The 24,457-nt window shown below is 38.3% G+C and overlaps 1 protein-coding gene and 1 pseudogene across 2 annotated transcripts in view; both read right to left on the bottom strand.

Annotated features, from left to right (window-relative positions):
- The window catches only part of ATL1 (atlastin GTPase 1), a 73,659-nt gene that overhangs the window by 24,990 nt on the left and 24,212 nt on the right, over nucleotides 1-24,457 (bottom strand). For both annotated transcript variants that reach the window (XM_056133864.1, XM_056133865.1), the window contains exons 3-7: nucleotides 14,181-14,428; nucleotides 11,620-11,754; nucleotides 10,664-10,768; nucleotides 9,848-9,898; nucleotides 6,574-6,630 (exon numbers count right to left, since the gene is read on the bottom strand). In XM_056133864.1, coding sequence (XP_055989839.1) covers nucleotides 6,574-6,630; nucleotides 9,848-9,898; nucleotides 10,664-10,768; nucleotides 11,620-11,754; nucleotides 14,181-14,428 — 596 coding nt within the window. The remainder of the gene's footprint in view (nucleotides 1-6,573; nucleotides 6,631-9,847; nucleotides 9,899-10,663; nucleotides 10,769-11,619; nucleotides 11,755-14,180; nucleotides 14,429-24,457) is intronic.
- LOC130041597 (40S ribosomal protein S24-like) lies at nucleotides 21,035-21,489 on the bottom strand (annotated as a pseudogene).

Raw genomic sequence — 24,457 nt, forward strand, 5'->3', positions numbered from 1 at the left:
GCAAGGTGTTTTCAGCATATCTGAGACCATACTTGCTCTTATAGAATTAGTAAGAACTCTGCCCATCACACAGCCCAGATGAATGAGAGACACCCACGAAAAACAGAGATTGCTGGGGAGTCACAAAAATGGAAAGAGGGCCATGATGAGGGCAACAGCAAGTAATTAATGAGCAAACAGCAGAGAACATTAGATAGTCTTTGCTTCACATTGAAAAACAGCAATCATGAATACCTTGGTAATTCACAGGGACTCAATAAGAAAAGAAAAAAGGAAAACAGTCAACTAGTGAAAGAAATTCATTTGAAGTGGACTTCAAATAGTGTCCAGTGATTTGGAAACATTCAGAAAAACGGTAACAAGGATTCTAAACCAAGGATTCAATACTTCCAATGTACAGCATGTGGAGTCAGGTACAACTTACACAAACTGAAACAGTAGAAGTAAGCTTCCTAATCACATACTTGACAAGCTTTTTTCACCCAGATTCTTAGAGCAAAACTGGAAATTAGTAATTGTAAAATATGTATGCATGGCATGTAACCATGTTTGGGACTGCATCATGCCATTTTCACCAAACTCTTTGAAGTCCTACCTTGTTCAAAGAGTTGGAAGTTTTATTCTGTGTGCTTTGACATTAAGGCATATAATTAAAAGAAAATATATAGCAATAATTTAAAAAATATTTTATAAGGTGCTGGAGTGATAGCACAGCGGGTAGGGCGTTTGCCTTGCACGCGGCTGACCCGGGTTCGATTCCCAGCATCCCATATGGTCCCCTGAGCACCGCCAAGGGTAATTCCTGAGTGCAGAGACAGGAGTAACCCCTGTGCATCACCAGGTGTGACCCAAAAAGCAAAAAAAAAAAATTATAAAAAAATTATATTGTTTTATAATAATTACATTGTTTTATAACACAGAGTAGTCCTATTGGACTATTATGCTTAAGATTCAAGTGCTCATAGTGAACAAAACAAGTACAAAAGTAATGTCATTCAGAGAATTCTAATTTATGTCAATAGGGACTGTATGCCCTCGGTGTGTTAAATTGTTTAGAGCTGACTTTTATAGGCTGGTAAGGAACAGCTGTTAAAATGTGAAAAATTTTAGAAGTCATCTTACATATTGGTAGCTTGAAATCAGTCATGGTAAAATTATTTATATCATACAAATCAGCAATAAACTGGGTACCCTTCCACTCCTTTCCAAAGTCAGTTGTAAACATCCACCAAATGCAGGCTGAATTCACACTTCAATGTTGCTTTCTGAGTTCATTTAGCTTTTATTATTTTTTCCAATGTAGTCTTTAAACATAAGAATGGATATTTTGTTTGCTTGATTAGAGCCTGATAGAAATTGGTTTGAATCAAAGAATCAAACTAATCTGATAATTCAAACTATTTCATTGTCTAGTTGTCATCACTTTTGCTGCCCGAGATAGACCTTATTTTTATTTGCAGACACTAAAAAATGTTTCAGAGTTAAGAATAATTTGAGGGTAGGACCAGAGTGATAGTATAGTGGATAGGGGTTAGCGTTGATACGGCTGACCTGGGTTTGATCCCTGGCATCCCATATGGTCCCCTGAGCAGTACCAGGGGCAATTCTGGTTGCCATTGCCAGGTGTGATCCAAAAACAAAAAAAAATCAAAAAATTATTTGGTGTGGGAGAGATAGTACAGTGGTCCTTGCCAATATGGCTGACCCCCCAGGTTTGATCTCCAGCACTACATATGGTCCCTTAAGCATTGCTAAGAAGTAACCCAAGAACAAACCTAGGAATTAGCCTTGTGCACCATAGGGAGTGGTCCCCCAAAGAATAATTATTTTAAGATTGTTGGATTCATTTTAATTTTAGCACAAAATTATTATTTTGAACTATTCATTTTCTTTGTTCAGCCAATGTTTAGAACTTTTCCTTCGGGAACCAGTGTCGGGGCCACATCCAACAGTGCTCAGACCCTGGCTCCATGTTCATAGGTCACTCCTGATGAAGCTTGGGGATCATATATGGTGCTGGGCATTGAACAGGGGTTAGCTGCATGCAGGGCAAGTGCCTAAATCTCTGTACTATCTCGCTGGTCCCTCAAGCAAAACTTCCTATTTTCAGGGATATTTCCTAAGGTCATAATTTGCCAACAAAGAATGATCTCTTAAAGGGGTTTCTATTGCTGACTGTCATTTCATGGGGAATTTTTTACCAAAGGCATTAAGTTTACTTTCTATTTATTGTTAGAGTGTGGGCCAGTTTCTTTTCTGGCAAAGTGTAAGAAGCAGTGACATCTGCTGGTAAGAACTAAACTTCTCCACCATTAACACTGCTGTAAACACGTTACTGAATCTACAATTATAAAAGATTTTGGGGAGGGTAATGCCTCCCCATGTCTTTTTCCCAAGAATTGCTTTAACTATTCCTGGGTGTTTGTTGTTCCATATGAATTTCAGGAGTGCTTGATCTATTTCTTTGAAGAATTTCATGGGTATCCTTATAGGGATCGCGTTGAATGTGTATAATGCTTTCGGGAGTATTGCCATTTTGACGATGTTGGTTCTTTCTATCCATGAGCAGGGGATATGTTTCCCATTTCCTCATGTCCTCTTTTATTTCATGGTGTAGCGTTTTGTAATTTTCATTGTAGAGATCCTGTACCTCTTTAGTTAGGCTGATTCTGAGGTATTAGATTTTCTGGGGCACAATTGTGAATGGGATTATTTTTTTCATGTTACTTTCTTCTCTCTCATTATTTGCATATAGGAAGGCCATGGATTTTTGGGCGTTGATTTTATAGCCTGTGACCTTACTGTACAAGACTATTGTTTCTAGGAGTTTCTTGGTAGAAGTTCACTCTGTGGCTTGGAGGCCAGCCGCACATGCTGGGGGAGAAGGCAGCTCAGATAGAGAGGGGAGCACCAAGTAAAGGGTGTTAGGAGGATCCTCCCAGGATGAGAGATGCATGCTGAAAATAGACTATAGACCAAACATGATTGCCACTCAGTGCCTCTTTTGCAAACCACAGCACCCAAAATGAGAGAGAGAACAAAAGGGAATGGCCTGCCACAGTGGTGGAGTGGGATGGGAGGGTTGGGGTGGGAGGGAGGGATGCCGGGAGCATTGGAGGTAGGGAATGGGCACTGGTGGAGGGATGGGTACTCAATCATTGTATAACTGAAACCCAAGCACAAATATTTGTAAGTCAATAACTGTACCTCATGGTGTTTCACAAATAAAAACTTTTAAAAAAAGATTCATCCGTTAAAAAATTATTCTCTAGAATTTACATTGTTCTCCAATCATGCCTGAGAATAAAAATTCTCAAAATAGAAAAACCAAAGCAAAGAACCTAGTTACACTACATAACTTCAACTATCAAGTTGACAAGTGACTACAAAAAAAAAAAATAAAAGCCAATACCCCAAACCAATATAGTTGGTATTATAAGTCACAATATAGAAGACTAAGTTAGGATTGGTTTTCTTTTACCTGAATTCTCTTCTGCCTACTACCTTCCCTAGACACAGAAGTGAAATTTATACCTTCATTCACAACAGACCATCATAACACCATGCAAAGGCTTCTTTCATTCTTTTTTCTTGGGGGCGGGGGGACACCTGGCAATGCTCAGGGCTTATTCCTGGATCTACAATCAGGGATAACTCGAGCTGGGGTTTGGGGATCATTTGTAGTGCTGGGGATGGAACCCGGGTCAGCCACATGCAAAGCAACTGCTCTGCCCACCGTAATATCTCTCTACCTGGAAAGCTCCTTTCTTGCTTTATCAAAATTTTCTCAGATTCCAATTTCTCAGTGGTCTACTTCAAATCATATCCACTCAGGTTCATATTATTTTACACAGTGCCTTTTGGGGATTATTTTCGGGGGAGAAGGGACACAACAGCAGTGCTTAGGGCTTACTCTTGGTTCTGTTCTCAGGGATCAAAGCTGGAGGGACTAGGAGCACCATACGCAGTGCTGGGTATTGATCCGGGTTAGCCAGGTGCAAGGCAAATACTTTACAGGCTATACTGCCTCTCCAGACCAGGGTACCCTTTCAAAATCATAAATGATGTCATTGTATAAATGTTGTACTTTTCTATTTAATTCAATATGCATTATAATATACTATTTATGTTTTCTAGATACCTTTGGTTATTTGCTTTGGGTAAAGTAAAGTAAAGTAAAGTAAAGGCCCTCCCGTTGTTCATCGATTTGCTCGAGTGGGCCCAGTAACATCTCCATTGGAGATTTTGTTGTTACTGTGTTTGGCATATCGAATACATCACGGGTGGCTTGCCAGGCTCTGCTGTGCAGGCGAGATACTCTCGGAAGCTTGCCGGGCTCTCCGAGAGGGGCGGAGGAATCGAACTTGGGTTGGCCAGGTTGGCTGCGTGCAAGGCAAACGCCCTACCCGCTGTGCTTTGGGAGGCTGAAAAATATTTCAAAATATGCCTATAAGTTCCTGTTACAATTACCCCATCTATGTTACAATGAATAAAGATCTTTATAATTTTTTTCTTGCCTTACAGAGTGGCAGCTCCACTCTGTACTTTCACTATATATGAACCCTTGAGCACCTCTAGGAGTGATTCCTGTTCAGAGGACCAGAAGTAAATTCTGAGCATTCCAGGTGTGGCCCAAACCTTCCCTCACTTAATAAATAAATAAATATAAACAGCCAAGTTTTCTTTTACTCGGTCTATGATTGGTATATCTTTTTTCATCCTTTATTTTCAGATGAAAATATTCTTCATTCTTAGAAGCATCACAGAAATAACACTTAGAATGGTTTTCAACACCTAGCCAAAAAATCACCTACCCCAGCTCTATATTCTCTCAGATCTCAATTACTTTTACTATTTTGCAATATTCATGCATTCAAACTTTTAATCTTTAATTCTCTGTCAAAATTTATGTTTGTTGTTGTCAGAAAGGCTCCTCAGAACTATTATTGGGTTGTTTGATTCAGTTATAACATCCTGATTCTTGGAATTTAATGAGAGGCAGAAGGGAAAAGCAGCTCTCTGGACATACAGTGGCTGACCACCCAGTCCACAAAGAGACAGTGTCCCAACATTGCCTGCTCTCCCCCGCAGAAGACGAGCCGCTGCTGCTGGCTGTCATTCTTCTGAGAGTAGGTGCAATATAGCAGATAATGATCCACAGAGGTCAGTGTGTGTGGAAAAAATGGAGCAGGGCAACCCCAAAATGTACCTATAGTCAATATCCTGTCTTTGGTGCTGTTTGTGCTATGGTTTGTGACTACTTTATATAGCCCCAGATTTTTATTTACTTATTTGTGTTTAGCTTTTAATGTTGAAGAAGTTTATTACTTTTCTTCTAGTTTTTGGGTCACTTCAAGGTTTGGGTCAGGAAGAAAAACAGGTATTCTCGCATGAACATGAGTACATAATTTTTTTTTCATTTTAAAACAAAATTCATGTGTGAGTCTCGTCCGAGCATGTGGAGAGTGGTCTTACGCATGGCTGTGGCTGGTTCCAGAGGTCTTCAGCTGCTGGGGCTTTGCTCGGGGTGGGGAGGGAAGCTCAACCCCCCCCTCCAAAGGGCCCTGGTGAGGACAGCCAGGCACCAGGGCAGGAGACTGTGGGACCTGGGGCTGAGATCTTCAAACCTGCTCTGATTGGGACTGGGCCTCCTCCACCCAGATTCCCCCATCTTCCAGTAGCTAAGGATTACACCCACCAACTGCCCCCAGTGCTGTGTAATCCCATCAACGGTCAAGATCCAGAGACTAAAACCAAACTCCCAGAAGAGAACAATGCAGAGTCTCCTGCCCCCTGTGCCTGGCTGTCCTCACCAGGGCTCCTTGGAGGTGGGTGGGTGGAACTTCCCTCCCAGCCCTGAGCAAAGCCCGGGCAGCTGAAGATCTCCAGGACCCAGCCACAGTCAACCACTCTCCACACGCTCAGACGAGTCTCACGCATGAAGGAACCGGCAGAGGAACCCAGGTGTGCAGGACCCGGGGCTGAGACCTCCAAGCCTGCTTGGATCGGGAGTGGGTCTCCTCCACCCAGATCCCCCATCTTCCAGTAGCTAGACAATTATACCCACTAACTGCCCCCATCAACAGCCAAGACCCAGAGGCTATAAAACCAAGCTCCCAGAAGTGCGCAGTGGCGAATGACCTCTTATTGTCTAGTTCTCACTCTTGGAGAACCTGGAGGGCTACTGAGGGTATCCTGCCTGCATGGCAGAGTATGACAAGCACCCCATGGCATATTCGATATGCCAAAACCCAGTAACAATGATGGGTCTCATTCCCCCCCTGACCCTGAAAGAGCCTCCAATGTGGCACTTGCTAAAATCTCAGGGCTAGCTTGAATGGAGACATCACTGGTGCCTGCTAAAGAAAATAAATGAACAACGGGATAACAGTGATACAGTGATACAGTGATTACAAAATTAAATTTAATTTAAAAATCAAATTTTTAAAAATTAAAGTGTTTCTTAAGTTAAAAAAAATAAAAACAAACATGACCCTTTCAATTTATCAACACACTCATTTCAGTCACCAGAAGAATGCAATAAGAATTTGCCATCACTTTATCCCTGCTTACCTGGAATGGTTTTAGGAATGTTTCCTCCATTGCTAGTCTGCCATACTCAGTAAAAAGCTAGAAAGAAAATCAAACACACACATACACACACGGAAAGAGAAATTTTAGTATCTATAAAGATTTACTTCTTAGCTATCTTTAATTCACTTTTCCCTAGCTGCAATATAATAACATATAAGATTATAGGAATCATTTTAAGAAATTAAGCATTAGATAAACAATTATTTTTAAATTTTTATTTAAAATATTAAGTTAGCATTTTAAAGCTAACAGCTTTATATAATTAGAATAGAGAATAAATTTTATGTGGGGGAAGATCATGAAGGAGGAAGCATATTAAGTGACCTTTCACAAATCAGAATTTACATAGATTAGATCAGTGAGTCATAAACTATGTAGAATAGATTTACAAATTTTGTTGGCCAAGGATTTTAATTGCACAATCACCTGAATTATTATGAAGGCATAGAGGTATCTGAAATTTTTTAAGTGGAGCAAGAGAGACAGTACAGTAGGTAAGGTGCTCATCTTACCTGCCACAGACCTGGGTTTGATTCCTGGTTACTCCATATGGTCCCACAAGTTTTGCCAGGAGTGATTCCTGAGCATAGTGCTGGGAGTAATCCCTGAGACTGTGGCAAACCTGGTACCAAATATGGTCCCCTAAACCAGGGGTAATCCCTAAGCACAAAACCAGGAGTAAAACCAGGAGTAAATCCTGAGCACCACAAGGTGTGGTCCAAAAACCAAAATCAAAACAAACAAAGAACCATGAAGATGCAAATATACTGCCTTCTCGTATTTTTTTTCTTATTCCCAAAGCAGAGACACCATATAAGTCTCTGTGTTATCCATAAATAAGGTGTTGAATAAAAAACAGATCTAAGAGAGTGACAATGATAGGCCTATGCTGAGGGGTTCAGTCAAACCAGCCCCTGTGCTCCCTGGAATTGTCTCTTCAACACAAAAATACAAGACATTTTCAGCTGGGAAAAAAATGATGACACCAAGGACTCACATTCCTTTCCCCTTTGGAGTAGCTCCCATAGAACCACCTGGTCTCTCCTATGGGAGCTATGGGAATCTAGGAAAGCAAAAGCAGCTACCAGGTATATGATTAACATGAGAAAATAAAAATATAGCATGTCATGTTTAAAGACGTCTAGTCCAGGGTTTAGACACTATTAGAATCATCTATCACAATCTGTTTTTTATTTATTTATTTATTTATTTATTTTTACTTTTTGGGTCACACCTGATGCACAGGGTTACTCCTGGATCTTGCACTCAGGAATTACTCCTGGCAGTGCTCGGGGGACCATATGGGATGCTGGGAATAGAACCCAGGTCAGCCATGTGCAAGGCAAATGCCCTACCCACTGTGCTATTGCTCCAGCCCCAAGAATCATCTATCACAATCTGAACTTAGTTTATGATAGTAGAAAATCATAAGCTTATGATAGATGGTAGTTATGATAGTAGAAATCTAATCAAATTTCCAGGGTTTTTGGTTCCAGCTTCATATGGCTTAATTTTTTTGAGGAAGAATAAAAATGGTAGAGAAAGGCTGAAATGTAATTTACAAAAAAATATTTTAAATAGTCTTAAAAATTGCTTAATATCAAGTCCAAAATCTGTCATCCTTTCTTGTTTTTGTTACAAATCCCTAAACTGATGTTTAACAAAGCCATATCATTAACTTGGAACTATCTAACAATTATTTGGTGGGTTGTCTAATTGTCATAAATGGTCAGTTTGATGTACTAGAAATATATTTGGGAGAAATGATAGACATGAACTCCAAATGATATTTCCAACTTCATAGATCATAAAGCTCTATCATTCTATGTTATGCTAAATTTGTTATTTCTGGGGGAAGAAGGGGCCCCAAGGAGTTCTCAAGGCCCAGGGATCACACCCGACAATTTTTGGCCAAGCCATTTGGTGGTTCAGTGTGAGTGCCCCAGGATGCTGTGCTGCTTAGGCCCTGTAGTGCTGGAGACTATTAGGGCTACCCCAGTGTTGCTGAGAAACAACAGGTTTGGGCTGTGGAAACAGGCAGAATATGAATTGAAAGATAGTTACAAAGATAAAAGTTATTTTAGGAAATATACATCTATCTGTCTGTCTCTCTGTCTGTCTGTCTGCCTGTCTGTCTTTGAGCAACACCCAATAGTTCTCAAGGCTTGCTCCTGGATCTTTGCTCAGGGATCACTCCTGAAAGTTCAGGGGACCCCTATAAGGTGCCAGGCCACATGCAAGGCAAGCACTCTACCCAGCATACTATCTCTCTGGCCCCAACATCTAAATTTTTACTTACTTGAGATTTATATACTGTTTGGAGAGTAGAATATATTTACAGAACATATATGTAGAATATATATACATATATATTTCTACTGTATTACTTTCCACATAAAGCTTAGGCAAAGTATTAATTTCTGTAAGTCAAACTTTTCTCATTTAAAAGACTATATGACTAGAGCAATAGCATAGAGGGTAGGGTGCTGGCAGGTAGTGCAACTGAACCAGGTTCAATCCCCACATGGTTCCCCTGAGCACTATTGGAGTAATTCCTGAGTGTAGAGCAAAGAGTAATCCCCGAGCACTATCAGGAGTCGCTCTTAAAAAAAAACATTAAAAACTAAAAATAAATAAATATGAAGGCTAAATTTGATATCACTGATGTCTCATTCAAATCTAAAATTAAATTCTATAAGCTATCATGAGATGATCCCTCATAGTTCTTAGGTATAAATTGGTTCACAGAGGTATATAATTGATATCACATCAAGATTGCCAAATTCATGACCTTTAAAAACTTTGATTTCACATTTTGGGTCATTTTTGAACACAAGGTTCATGCTCCACTCAATTTGGCATTATTTTCACATATGTTGGGCTGATAGGAAGTAAGTCTATTAATAAAGAAGGAATTTGAAAACTGAACTGGAAAGAATAAAAACCATACAAAGCTGGAACAAAAACATCTGGGAACTTGGTTAGATTTCTAAATCTTTAGGAGTTGTTAAGTTTTCCAAGTAGAAGGTCTAAATTTTTTAATCAATTTTCAAATTACCTATTACAGTCAGGAAAGATGTTATCTTTGGGGAGGATGGATAACATTAGACAACTTTATTTTATTTATTTTATAATTATTTATTAGATCACTTTATTTTATTTTAGAGTACCATTTTATTCCAGAAAAATTCTAATGTTTCATTATATATGCTCCAAATATTATCAGGCATAGAAAAAGAACAAGTATTGTTACCTGGAGGTGTTGAAGATCATCCTCTTGGACATTTTGAGATAAATTATATACCTGATTAGGAAATAAAATAAAAATGTTAAAATAATTATCATCATTCTAAACACATATTTTGTCATCCTTTATTTTTTTAAGTATCAATTACCACAAAATCAAACTCTCATATTGTAAGATCTTAAAAGAGGCCTGAAGAAAGCTTGAAAGACAATGTATAATGATCATAAAATTGTTCCAAAAATATAATAGCTATCTGCTCTATATATAAGTCTTGGGGTTTTTTGTTGGAGGTTGGGGGTTGGCAGGTGGGCCAAACCTGGTGATGTTCAGGGCTTACTCCTGGATCTGTGCTCAGGGATCACTCCTGGTGGGGTCAGGGGACCATATGGGTGCCTGAAATCAAATCTGGGTTGGCCATGTGCAAAGCAACAACCTTACATGCTGCTGATGCCAGTTAGATCCCTGGCAACATATAAGATCCCATGAGTGTTGCCAGGGACCACTCAGAGCACAGAGACAAGAATAGTACCCGAGCATTGCCACATGTGGTCTAATATTTCCCATCCTCCCCAGAGATAACATAATCTTTCCTGACTGTAATAGGTAATTCGAAAATTGATTAAAAAATTAGACTGAAGTAACAACAAAAACAATTCTATTTTTATGAAAATAATAATTAAGAACTGGTATGCTAATTAAGCCAAAAAATTTATAATTTTCCATTTCCCTTTTTGTCTCACTATCACATAAATGCTGAAACACATATGTTCATATTTTTAGCAAAATAAATAACCATCAAAATAGATGTGTTTTATTCCATACCTGTATTGAGCTGATCATTGTGCTAAGAGCAAATACTGTAGCTGAATCTCTCAAAGTTGATTGACTATCAAAGGTTCCCTGAGTATCCATCAACAACACTGCAACCTAATAGACAAATAGAGTATATTATTGCTTTTTCATAGGACCTGTAGGATTGCTACAATGTTAACGTCATCATAATCAAAAGGAAACTATTACCAATGATTTATGAGGAAATATTTTACATATGCTATGAATGGCACAAAAACATGACATAACACCTGATAGGAATTAACATAAGAATTAACATATGATTTAACATCTCGAATACTACAGTGATTTTCACTGGAAATCCAACGTAATAAAAATAACATTGAAGGGCTAGAGCAATACCACAGTGGGTAGGGTGATAGCCTTGCACATGGCCAATCCGGGTTTGATTCCCAGCATCCCATATGATCCCCTGAGCACCTTCAGGAGTAATTCCTGAGTGCAGAGCCAGGAGTAGCCCCTGTGTCTTTGTCACCAGGTGTCACCCAAAAAGCAAATAAATAAATAACATTGAAACAAAGTATAAATGTAAGTTTGTTGATGTGTTTGCATATTATCCTTACAATTTTGTCTCCTAGGTCACTAGAAAAGGAAGAGGGAATACTTCCATCAGAAATGATATACTCCATTTCCCTTTTGTCTTGGTAGCCATGCCCAGCAGCACTCAGGGGTTACTCTGGGTTTTGTACTCAGTAATTATTCTTGGTGGTGCTCAGGGGACCATATGGGATGCCAGATTTCAAACCCAGGTTGGCTGTGTGTGAGATAAGCAAGCTCCCTACCCACCGTACTGTCTCTCCAGCCCTCTCTGTTTCCTTTTTAATATTCATAGCACATAGCCAAATTAGTTTTAAAAGAAGTGGTTTTGTTGATTCTGACAAATGGTGAAGCAAAACCCAATTTTCTTTAAGAAATTTGCATCACACCTTTTTACCATCAGGTTTACTGATCAGGAAGACTTCACTCCAGATCTGGATTCCAGTAGTTTCTCGTTCAGAACCACCTCTCCATGAAAAGCCAGTCAGTGGTTCATTGTAGTCTCCAACCCAGTCAACTGATTCCTATAAATTAAAAAAGGCATGATGTCACAGAACTGGCTATGCGGTATAATTTTTCCACTCATGATTCTGATTTGAATCCCTTTCAAACTCCAGCTAAAAATGAAACAATATATGCACATCTAGTAGCATGACATAATTACTTAATTCATAAAAGGTAATTATAGAGAAGCAACAATGTGCAACATTTTATGCTAGATCCTGAGAATAATCTTCCTTATCAGAGGAATTTCACAGATTAATAGAGTGAGGAAAATGCAAACAAAAAATTATGACATAATGATATTTGTATCAAAGTAAGGGTGTGTATTAGGAATAAACATAAGCATAGGAAAATTAGCATCTTGTTCACAAGACAAGTGATATTTGAATTAGAACATGTAGTGTTTCTTCAGGTGAAGAAACTTGGGGAGAAGGGAGGGAGGGAGGGAGGGAGGGATGGAGGGAGGGAGATAAGGAGAGAGGGAGGGTGTATTATGCCAAGATACACACACAGTGGTATATAAATTCTTTGGTTTGGGAAAGGGAGCAAGCAAGTAGCAAGAAGATATACAGTATTAGGCATAGAAAATAAATAAAACTGGAGCCAGAGCAATAGCACAGCAGGTAGGGCACTTGCATGCTCCCAGCACATTTTCGATTCCTGGCATCCCATATGGTACACCAAGCACTGCCAGCAGTAATTCCTCAGTGCAGAACCAGGAGGAACCCCTGAGTACCACAGGGTCTTGCTCAAAAACCGATAAATAAAAAAAAAAATCAAAACAAATGAAGTAGACTTTAATATGCTCAAATGCTATGTAATATAATCAACAAGACAAGCATTATTGAGTATTTTATTCAGTGTTTAACAGTTAAAACTATAAACATTCCAAAGGCCTAGGATAGCTCCATGACAAAAAAGCCTGCTTTGAATACCTGAGCTGGTGAGGCCTTTTTAAATCCAATTCCCAGCACTTTCCCACAAGCTACAGCTCTGTTGTTTGAGATTCCTAGCAACACAAAAAGTGTGAAATCTCTAAAGAGCACCACCACCACAACAACAAGAAAATGTTCAAGGAGTGCAGCCAAGGGTAAAATCCAGGTAGGCACTACATCCAAAAATGTTCCAGAGCACAGCTAATAGGTGTCTGATGCCTCAGTGAGCATCTGTGCAACTATAAGTGTGCAACCCCTAAATCTTCATCTACTGAGTGACCTCTCATCACTCAACAACAACAAAAGGAAGGGAAATGAAACAAATCAAAACTGTAAATAATAATTCTTTTCATTTTTGAATAGACAAATGGCAGATGATGAAAAATAATTTAATGTAAAATTTCAGAGATTCACAAACTAACTATAAAAGATCAGTTTAGTATAAATAATAATGGTATATGGCACAAAGTTTCTTTGGATTGTGTCTATTCTGCCTTTATACCCATATCTACATCAAACTACTAGGGGTAAAATGATGGAAAAAACACTGCTTCACACTAGTATCTAACTCTATGATCTCCTTATCTTTTGGTTTTAACTTCCTGTCTATGCTGTTGGTTCATCTTAGTTCTCCAAAACTTCACTTCTTTGACACATTATTGTATCAAATGTGATAAAACTGTTGTTTACTTCAGGGTGAGCTATGGGTGAGAAATGGTAAAAGATATGGAATTTTTATAGTAAAGACAAGATTGAGCTATACAAAAGTATACATTTTTTAAAAAGCAAATAAACACAACAAAAAATAAATATTGATATATAATAAACACAGTAACTCATTTGAAAATATTTTGAGGAAGTAAAATGAGTCAGAAATTTTTCTGAAATTAATTTAAAAATAAAAATGTAACAATAGCGATGGATGAAATGAAGGAAGAAGAGCTGGAGATCCATGTGATAAAGCAAGAACATTAATTAATACTAATGATAGAACCCAGGGAGTAGATATAAAATGTCATAATAAATGTTGTGAGGAAGTTGTAATGAAAATTTTGTGACAACTTGTCTGACGTTTTAAATAATGTAACATGTGAAGTTTATAATCACATTGTTATGGTGTATCTATTTTTAAAAGAGTAAAAAAATGAACAGAATGATAGCTTAGGGGGGTTGGGACATAGGCTTCCCATGCAAGAGAATGGAGTTCAGCAGTCCTAAGCCTTGCTGGGAGTACCTGAGTACCACCAGCTGAGGCCCCAAAACTTTAATTAGCTAATTAATTAATGAATTAATAAGGAGAGTAAAGAAAAAAGTATATTCTATGTGAAATGTAGCTAGGTGGTTCAGATAAAAGTGTCCTATACAATATGGTACACAAAGCAGCGAAGTTGGAATGGTTACACCATAACAATTTAAGTCACTTCATTCATAGGATATATGAGACACTACTAAATAAAAGCATAAGTGACCTCAGCTGAGAGCATGAAACTTTGTAGAGCACTCTCACTTACCAGATTGTACATATATCGCAACATGAAGTCCATCAGAAATGACTTTCCTTTCCTGAATGCTCCGGCAACAGATACAGCAACCACCTCCTTATCTCTGACAGCCTCTGAGAGAAGGATTCGATTTAGTGCTGCTTCGTCTAACTCAAAGGAATGGTCATCTTTGACAACGAGGACTTGGACTGGTCCTGCCTTTTTCACTGGCTCCTCTTCTTCTGAACTCCATTCATATGTCTTCTCTGAAAACCCACCTGTTGAATAAAACAGCATTCGGTTCAGTTAGTAGCCTTGAAGCACCAAGAAACTGCCAATACATAATACAAAAAAAAAAAAAAGTTCAAGGTATACATCACCAAGCAGGCTGGGAGGAAACAGTCCAGGGGTAAGGCATTTGCCCTGCTTACAGCTGACTGAGATACAATCTCCAGCACTACATATGCATCCCTAAACCCCCCAAATCACGAGCCCCTGAGAACTGCTGGAATGTACCCCCACCTTAAATTAAAAAAATATATATATATAATTTATGGTATCACTGTGGGAGAAATCTATAGATTGTGTTTCACATATGTGAAGAATAGCAGGCAGTATGGTGTCTCATTCCTACTTTGGACAAACTTGCAGGCTATTGAATGTAGCCTGCCCACAGGGCAGAGTCTGGCAAACTCCCCGTGGTGTACCAAATATGCCAAATACCAGTAACAATGATGGGTCTCATTCTCCTAAATAGCCTTGAATATAATCTCAGGGCTAGGATGAAAGAGACGTTACTGGGGCCTGCTCGAGGCAATCGACAAATAACAGGATGATGAAATGAAATGAAAAATGAAATGGTGTAGCTAGAACAGATTGGAAAGGTTATTAGGGGATAGATCAGGCCAAGTAAGACAATATCACTGTAGCACTGTTCTCCCGTTGTTCATCGATTTGCTCAAGTGGCACCAGTAACATCTCCATTGTGAGACTTATATAGATCAAAAAAAGGATTTGGGGAAAGACTGAATATATTGAATGAGAGGAAAAAAAGACTTCCTTAGATGTTTGGCATAATAATCTTTTCCTACCTTTCTATATTTAGGTATGAATGAGACAGATAATTCTTAACTTTTTGTTATTTAAGTTCAAAGTCATAGTTTTTCATTTGTTTGTTTTGTTTTTGTGACACATCTGGAAGTGCTCAGGATTTACTCCTGGTTCTGCATTCAGGAATCACTTCTGGCAGAATTGGGGGACCATGTGGGATCACTTGACATTCCATTATTCATCGATTTGCTTGAGCGGGCACCAGTAACATCTCCATTCATCCCTGTCACATGCTAGTGTAGCCCAATGGCGTGGGCTAGTTCTAGGAACATGAAGAGCCTCAAACGGATCATTCAGGGTCTTGACGAAGAAGTCTGGCCATCTCGTAGGTGGGTGGCCACGCGATCTTTTGACATCCCACATTGGCGAATGAGTTCAAGAGTTTCGAAGACAGGCATCTTTTTGTGGCTATCTCTCTTTCTCGGCATTCCTCGCACAATCATGGAGGTGCTGAATCAGTCGATTGTATTCCTCATCAATGTTGTCAACAACATCTTCCCATGTTGCCACAATAATGCCAAAGAGCTCCCAGTTGGTGGTTGTTCTGGGAGTTCTCTTCTTAAACTTTGCAGCCCTTTCTCCCCACTCCGTGAAGTAGAATTATGCATGAAGGAGATGGCGGTCCGATCCCGTTTGGAATTTTGGGACAACAGCGACATCGGTCAGGCAAAACTGTCGATTGAATATGATGTGGTCAATTTCGTTGTGGAACCGTCCACTGGGAGACTCCAATGTCCAACATTTATATGCATGTGGGATGCTGGGGATCAAACCCAGGATGGCAGCATGCAAATTAAGTGCCAAATCTGCTGTACCATCTCTATAAACCCTAAGTTCAAAGTTTTTAAAGAATTAAATATGGCCTCAATACAGTAGAGCAAGATTACATGTTACATGTGACATTGGCATACTGTAAAACATGCCAAATATCTGAGTTGTGACTATAAGACAAAATAATCAGATTATAGAAGGAAATCTCATTACATGTTAGGCAAATTATAATATCCCCTTTTGGTAAAAAAAAAACTTTTGACAATATAAAAAATGGTATAAATAGCAGAACAAGAATAGTATGAATAAGTGGAATAATCAGTTTATCTAAATGTAAGGCTTATCCGAAAATAATAAATAGATTTATAATAATTAATACTTACAAATGCAACTATTTATAATACTTATACCCCAGATGTATTTCAACTAATTAATGGAGAAACAAAATACAGTATACACACACAATAAAATATTATTCTGCTATAAAGGTATTTGGCAAAAATAAATGCAAAACCAATCAGTGCTACAATATGAGTGAATCTGGAAAACACAGTGTCAAAAGTAGTAACAAAAGATCTTGTGATATATGATACCATCTATAATAAATTACTGAGAACAGGCAAATCAACAGAAACAGATATCAGGTTAATGGCTGCCTAAGACTGGGGAAATGTGATGAAGTCAAAGAGATGAAAGTTTTTATTTCTGGAGCTAACATTATTCTAAAATAATGATGAACTCACAAATCCAAAGCCATTCAAGGGCTGGAAAGATCATACAGGGGATATAGCACTTGATGGAGTAGCTGCCAACCCCAGTTTGATCTCAGGCAACACTTATGTGTATTATCAGGGTGATCCCTAAACAGAGTCAGGAGTAACCCTTGGGCAGTGCCAGGTGTGGCCCCAAACACCACAAATAAGTCATGCAAATGTTATATTGTAAGTGCGTGAATTACATGATATACAAATTATAACTCAATAAAATTACTTCTAAAACCAGTTTCTAACAATTAAAAAGGTCAAAATTGAAAATATAGACTGAAATATATGGAGCACAGAGATTGTCTTATTCATGTCTGTATTTCTTGGAAAATTATAACAGAAGTTCACACAATAAGTGCTTAAGAAATATTTATACAAATTCAATTAAAATAGTTGTGGAAAAAGTACTGGAATGCAGCATATTGAGTAAATATTTTTTGGGGAAAAAGAAGATGGATGGCATCACCTTCCCCAACTTCTAACTGTACTACAATGCAGTAGTAATTAGAATAGCGTGGTATTGGACTAGAAACAGACCTGCAGACCAATGGAACAGAGCTGAATATTCTGTCACAGACTCTCAAATATATGATCAATTAATCTTTGATAAAGGAGCAAGAAATGTGAAGTGGAACAAGGAAAGCCTCTTCAACAACTGGGAAAACTTGACAGCTACCTGCAAAAAAAAAAAAAATGAACTCTGACCTCTGTCTAACACCAGGCACAAAAGTCAGATCAAAGTGGATTAAAGACCTAAATATCAGGGGCTGGAGTGATAGCACAGCGGGTAGGGCATTTGCCTTGCATTCGGTCGACCCAGGTTCAATTCCCAGCATCCCATATGGTCCCCCAGACACTGTCAGGAGTTATTCCTGAGTGCAGAGCCAGGAGTAACCCCTGAGCATTGCCGGGTGTGACCCAAAAAGAAAAAAAAAAGACCTCAATATCAGACCTGAATCCGTATGGTACATGGAGGAAAATGTAGGCAGAACTTTCCATGACATCGAAGCTAAAAGTATCTTTAAGGATGAAACACCACTGACCAAGCAAGTGGAAACAAACATAAACAAATGGGACTACATTAAATTAAGAAGCTTCTGCACCTCAAAAGAAACAGTGACCAAAGTATAGAAAGCGCTCATGGAATGAGAATGGGAATATTTACCCAATAGCACAGCGGGTAGGGCGTTTGCCTTGCACACGGCCAATGCAGCTGACCAGGGTGACATGGGTTCGATTCCTCCACCCCTCTCGGAGAGCCCAGCAAGCTACCAAGAGTATCTCACCCACACGGCAAAGCCTGGCAAGCTACCCATGATGTATTCGATATGCCAAACACAGTAACAACATTCTCACAATGGAGACCCTACTAGGCCCACTAGAGTAATCGATGAACAATAGGAGGACAGTGCTACAATGCTACCCATCTGATAAGGGGTTAATATCCAAGATATACAAGACACTAGCAGAACTGGATAAGAAAAAAAACCTCCAGCCCCATCAAAAAATGGGGAGAAGAAATGAACAGAAGCGTCCTCAAAAAAGAAATACAAATGGCCAAAAGGCACTTGTAAAATGCTCTACATTGGTAATCATCAGGGGGATGCAGATCAAAACAACAATGGGATATCATCTCACACCACAGAGACTGGCACACATCCAAAAGAACAAGAACAACCAGTGCTGGTGTGGACGTGAGGAGAAAGTCCAGCCTTTTTGGAAAACAATATGGGCATTCCTTCAAAAACTAGAAATTGAACTTCCATATGACCCCGCAATATCACTGCTGGGAATATATCCCGAGGGTGCAAAAATACACAGTAGAAATGACATATGCATCTGTATGTTCATTGCAGCACTGATCACAATAGCCAGAATCTGGAAATAACCGAGTGCCCAAGGAAAGACAACTGGTTAAAGAAACTTTGGTATATTTACACAATGGAATACTATGTAGCTGTTAGGAAAGATGAAATAATGAAATTTGCTTATAAAGTGGATAGTCAAGGAGAGTATTATGTTAAGTGAAATGAGTCAGAAAGAGAGGGACAGACATAGAATGACTGCACTCATTTGTGGAATATAAAAAAACATAATATGAGACTGATACCCAAGGACAGTAGACACAAGGACCAGGAATATTGCTCCATAGTTGGAAGCCTGCCTCATGAACTTGGGTCAAAGGCAGCTGGAATAGAGAAGGTATCACTAAGTCAATGATGGTTGGAGGAATCGTTCAGGATGGGAGATGTGTGCTGAAAGTAGATAAAGGATCAAATGTGATAGTCTCTCAGTATCTATACTGCAGACCATAGTGTGCAAAAATAGAGAGAGCATATGGGGGAAAATTGTCTGTCATAGAGGCAGGGGGAGGTTTGGGATGGGGGGGGGATACTGGGGACACTGGTGGTGGAAAATGTGCACTGGTGGAGGGATGGATATTCGATCATTGTATGACTGAAACTCAAACATGAAAGAAACTCAAACATGAAAACTATTTTACTGTATCTCATGGTGATTCAATTAAAAATAAGGATTATGAAAAAAACAGCACAAAAAGAGTAAATATGGGGGTAGGAGTGATAGTACAATGGGAAGGGCGCTTGACTTGCATGCTGTGGACCCCCAGTATCCCATATGGTTTCCCAAGTCTGCCAGGAGTGATTCCTGAGTGCAATCCAGGAGAACCCCTGAGCACAGCCAGGTAAGTCCTCCCTGCTTAAAGAAAAAACCAATAAATGTTATATGCTTGATTCATTGTTTATACTAATATCATATCTAAGCCAATAAATAATGCCCTTGCTTTAAAATTATCCAAAAATACATTTTAAAGACATGCCAAATTTCTTGAGCACCAGATTTCTATCTTCTTAAATATGCTTTGCTACACTAAACCTGGTTTCAATTCCCTGAACACTATGAAATCTTCAAAAGGGGAAGGAATAGGAAGCATGCAAGAAACAAAGCAGATGGAAATCAGAATTTTCTAAGGATGGTATAAATACATGAAAATGTATACCAAACAACCAGAAAAAATTAACAAAATGGTAAGAGAAAATCCTTATCTATTAATGTTTACTTTAAACATAACAGTGGGTATGTCTAGGTTAGGTTATATTTTCCAATTAAAAGATACAAAAAAGTTGACTGGAAAGCAAGCAAACTAAGATTTAAAAATATGCTGCCTAGAAGAGACTCATTTTAAGCTTAAAGACACATAGAGTGAAGGGGTCAGAGCGACAGTACAGCAGGGAGGGCATTTGCCTTGCAGGCGACCCACCAAGGTTTAATCACCAGCATCCCATATGGTCCCCTGAGCAATACCAGGAGTAATTTCTGTGTGCAGAGCCAGGTGTGGCCCCAAAACAAAACAAAACAAACAGACAAAAAAACATATAGTGGCATTCAAGCAAATGATAATTTAAAAAAGGCAGAAAGAGCTACATTTATATCACAAAAAATAGACTTTGAGTTGATTAACAGTGACAAATAAGGTCATTATACAATAATATTTCATACATAAAATTCAATTATATTTATTCACTCACTATTAGAGCACCTAAATATATAAAGCAAAAATTGACAGCTCAAAGGAGATATTAACAGGAAAAAATGGGATATTTTAATACTGTTCTCAACATTGGATACACCATCTTGTCTAAATAGTTTGAGCAACACTATAGAGAAAATGAACCATACAAACATATATAATAGTATATAGAATATTTTACCCAACAAGAGCAAATTACACATTCATAGAACATTTTTTTTAGGACAAATGATACATTAAGTCACAAAATAAATATCAGCAAATTCAAGATGGCTGAAACCATGCAAAGTATCGTCTCTGACCAGAGTTGCTGAATGGCCATGATCCCAGATACTCAGAAACAAATCTCGGAATACAGAAGCTTTTGGCAGAAAGTCCTTCAGATTTAATTATTAAAATTCCAAAAGTCCAAAATTGTATGCTATAATCAGCAATAGAAAACGAAGTGTTTAATGTCTTTTCGGCAGATCTAAGTGTTGGGGAAAAATCTCAAATAACAATAATGGGCCTGTTGTCAAAATATAGACTGTAATCAAAGTAGAGGAAAAATAATGTGGACATCATCTGCCACACAGGTAGGGTACAGGTGTGAGATGGGAGGTATACTGGCATTGTTGTGGTAGGAAATGGGCACTGGTGAAGGGACAGGTGTTTCAGTATTGTATGACCGAGTCTTTTTTTTGTCATAAAAAAATCTGCACAATCACCAGATAGTTTCTGCAGAATCTTTACTCCTTCTGTTCTTCAATCTCCAGCTCACTTTTTGCTGGTGCCAATGTTGGCCTTGGTGGTCCCCCTGACTTTCTTCATTCTGTTCTTGCATTCCTTTCTCTGTTTGCGTGAGGTCTTTTTCTTCTCATACAGACCATTGCCAGTCTGTGTTTGGGCTCATTTTTCTTTGCGTGATCCAAAGAATCTAAATCATGCCAAAGCTGGTTGTCTTGCCGCCACCAAAATGGGTTCTGAAGCCAAACACGAAAATGACATCTGGTGTGGTCTTGTACATTTTGGCAAGTTTCTCTCGGATTTCTGTCTAGGGTACTGTGGCCTTCCCAGAGTGAGGAACATTGATGACCATCTGCTTGTGCTGGAGCAGTCAGTTGGTCATGAACTTCCTGGTGTGGATGGTGACCGTGTTGTTCATGATGGTGGCGAAGCTGCGGGAGGCCAGGGAGGAAGCATGACCCAGTCTTAAACCTGAAAGCTTTGTAACTGCTCTCACACTGATTCAATAAGTAAATTTTTAAAAAATAAATAATAATAATAAAAAAGAATGAAGATACCAAATAATCTAACTCTGCAATTTAATTTCAAAAGAAAGGGGGAAACCTGAACATAACACTTGCAGAAGGAAGGAAGTAACAAAGGCTAAACTAAAAATAAATAGAAAATTGAAAAATAATATATTAGCCAAACTAAGAGTTGGTTCTTGAAAAAATGTTTTGAAAAAAATATCAGCAAGACTATCCAATGGGGAGAGGAAAGGAAAGTTTCAAATCAATGATACTATAAATAAAAAATGAGACATTTTAACTAATACCACAAAAATTCAGAGGGTCATAAACAAAACTCTATACCAACAAACTGGACAATGTAGAATAAATATAGAAATTCTTAGAAATGTATAAAATGTCAACACTGAATCATAAGGAAATTGAAAATCTTTGCAGATTAGGTATGAGTTAAGAGATTATATCAATTATTTAATATCTCCTAATGAGGAAAAAGCCTAGGACAAAATGACTTCACTGGTGAATTTTACCAAGCATTTAAAGAAGAATTAGCAACAATATTTCTAAAATTCTTCCAAAAATATTAAAGAGGGAACATCCCTGGCTAGGTGTTTGGGATTGTCTGGGTCCCTTGAGCCCTGCCAGTTGTGATTACTGAGTGCAGAGTAAGGAGCAAACCCTGAGCACAGTTGAGTATTCTGTAACAGTCAAAACCAAACATAAAAACCCACCAAAACTGTAAGACACTGATGAAAGAATCTAAGAAAGGTGGAGTAATGAAAAGTGATGCTGTGTTAATAATTTGAGAGAATATTGTAAAAATGTCAATATTACCAAAATCTATTATATAGTCAATGTAATCTCTATTGATATTATAATGACATTTTTACACACAATATTTTTCTGAAACCATAGAAAATACTGCATGAATAGCCAAAGACATCCCCATAAAGTAAGAGGCAAAAGTATAAAACAGGAGGTGTCACACTTAATTTAAAGCTGTACTATAAAGCCATAGTCAAAAAAATTGTATGGAACTGGCATAAAAACAAATAGGCCAATGGAATAGAATTGAATGCCCAGAAATAAAGCTAAGCACATACAATCAACTAATATACCACTCCTCATACATAAAAAAGTTGAGGGCAAATTTTAAGAACTCTCATCAGAGGAAGAAACTAGTTCAACTTTTCCTTTTTTTTTTTTGAGAAGACTGATGATGCTACTTATCTCACTATATATCACGTGGTATGTGTTAAATTTACACATAAATACGTCAACTATTTCTCAATAAAACTGGGAAGTTAGAAATACTGTCTAACAGGGATCATACTTGGGTCACATAATTTCTTACAAATATAGGATGAATTCTATTATATGATGATCTTCACCAAATTGTCTAAACTTGACCTAACCTTAAAGAAATATCAGGTCATTTCTTGGCAATAAATTTTTCCTGAAAGGACTTTGTATACTATCTCAGTATTCTTAGGAATACCAGTATTATTCCTAATCATTCTATGTTTTGGAATCTGTTGCCTAGGCAACAAAAACTATCTGTCCATCTAAATGTCTGACTTGCTTCCAGGATCAGCTCAAGTCTTGCATCCTCTGACAGTTTCGTTATTAATTTCACTCCCCATGGTTCCTTCTATAGTTGCTAAAAAATGAGATAAACTGAACTGTGATTCCAGAACATTTCCATCCAATGTGATGTTCTAAAATCTCTGGAAGCTGACCACCCACTTACTGAATTTAGATAGGGAAATAATCTAAATGAAAGGGAATAATTTTTTTTAAAAGTTATGAGGGTTGGGAGAGATAGCACACAGTGTAGGATGCTTATCTTGCATGTACCAAACCTGTATTTTATCCCCAGTACTACATACAGTCCCCCAGCACTGCCAGAAGTGAACCCTGAGCACAGAGCCAGGTATAAGCCCTGGGCACAGACAGGTGTGGGTCAAACTCCCCCTCTCCCAAAAAAGTGTATAAATGTGGAAATGTATTCTAAGTTTCTTAAATTTTTAAACCTTAGGGCTGAAGAGGTAACACAAGAGTTAAGGCACTTGTCTTGCACATGGCTGACCTAGGTTCAGTTACCTGACGCCACATATATGCCCTAAGCACTGACAAGAGTGATTCTTGTCTAAGCACAGAGCCATAAGTAAATCCTAAATATCCCTGGGGATGGTCCCAAGACAAACACAAAAAATGTAAACTTCATACACTTTTTAAAAGTTTATGTTTCGTCTTTCTAACAGAAATTAAATCTCACACAATGTTAAACTAGGTATATAGAGCAATTATGGAGAAAAAGTATTGCATCTAGGAAACTATCTCTTGGCAACTGAGATGAAAAGAAAACTTTTGTCTTAAACTATTTGTCTAACAGTCATTAGTATATCTCTTTGTAACAGAGAACTTAAAAAAAGAATAACAGTGAAAACATTTGAACGAACAATTGAGAATAACTTTCAGAATAATAAAAAAAGAATCTGTATAGAAAATTAAATAAAGAACAAATAGTAAATAAAGTTGAGGTAACAGACCCAAAATTTTGATTTACAGAGTCATGGGAATATTTGAGCAAGAACAGATATAAGTTATGGCAAGATTATTACAGCTAAGAGAGCTCATGTAGATGATCAGATATGCTATCATGTAGGTGATCAGATCTATCTGCTATTAACAATAAGTTTGAAGAAGAGGGTTAAAAGGAATAATACAGGTTATGCATCTACAGGGCTGGAGCGATAGCACAGCAGTAGGGCGTTTGTCTTGCAGGCAGCCAGCCCAGCCGAGCCAGGTTCAATTCCTCCGCCCCTCTCAGAGAGCCCGGCAAGCTACCGAGAGTATCTTGCCTGCACGGCAAAGCCT

Source organism: Sorex fumeus, unplaced genomic scaffold, assembly GCF_029834395.1.
Source record: "Sorex fumeus unplaced genomic scaffold, SorFum_2.1 ptg000098l, whole genome shotgun sequence".
Classification (NCBI taxonomy): Eukaryota; Metazoa; Chordata; class Mammalia; order Eulipotyphla; family Soricidae; genus Sorex; species Sorex fumeus.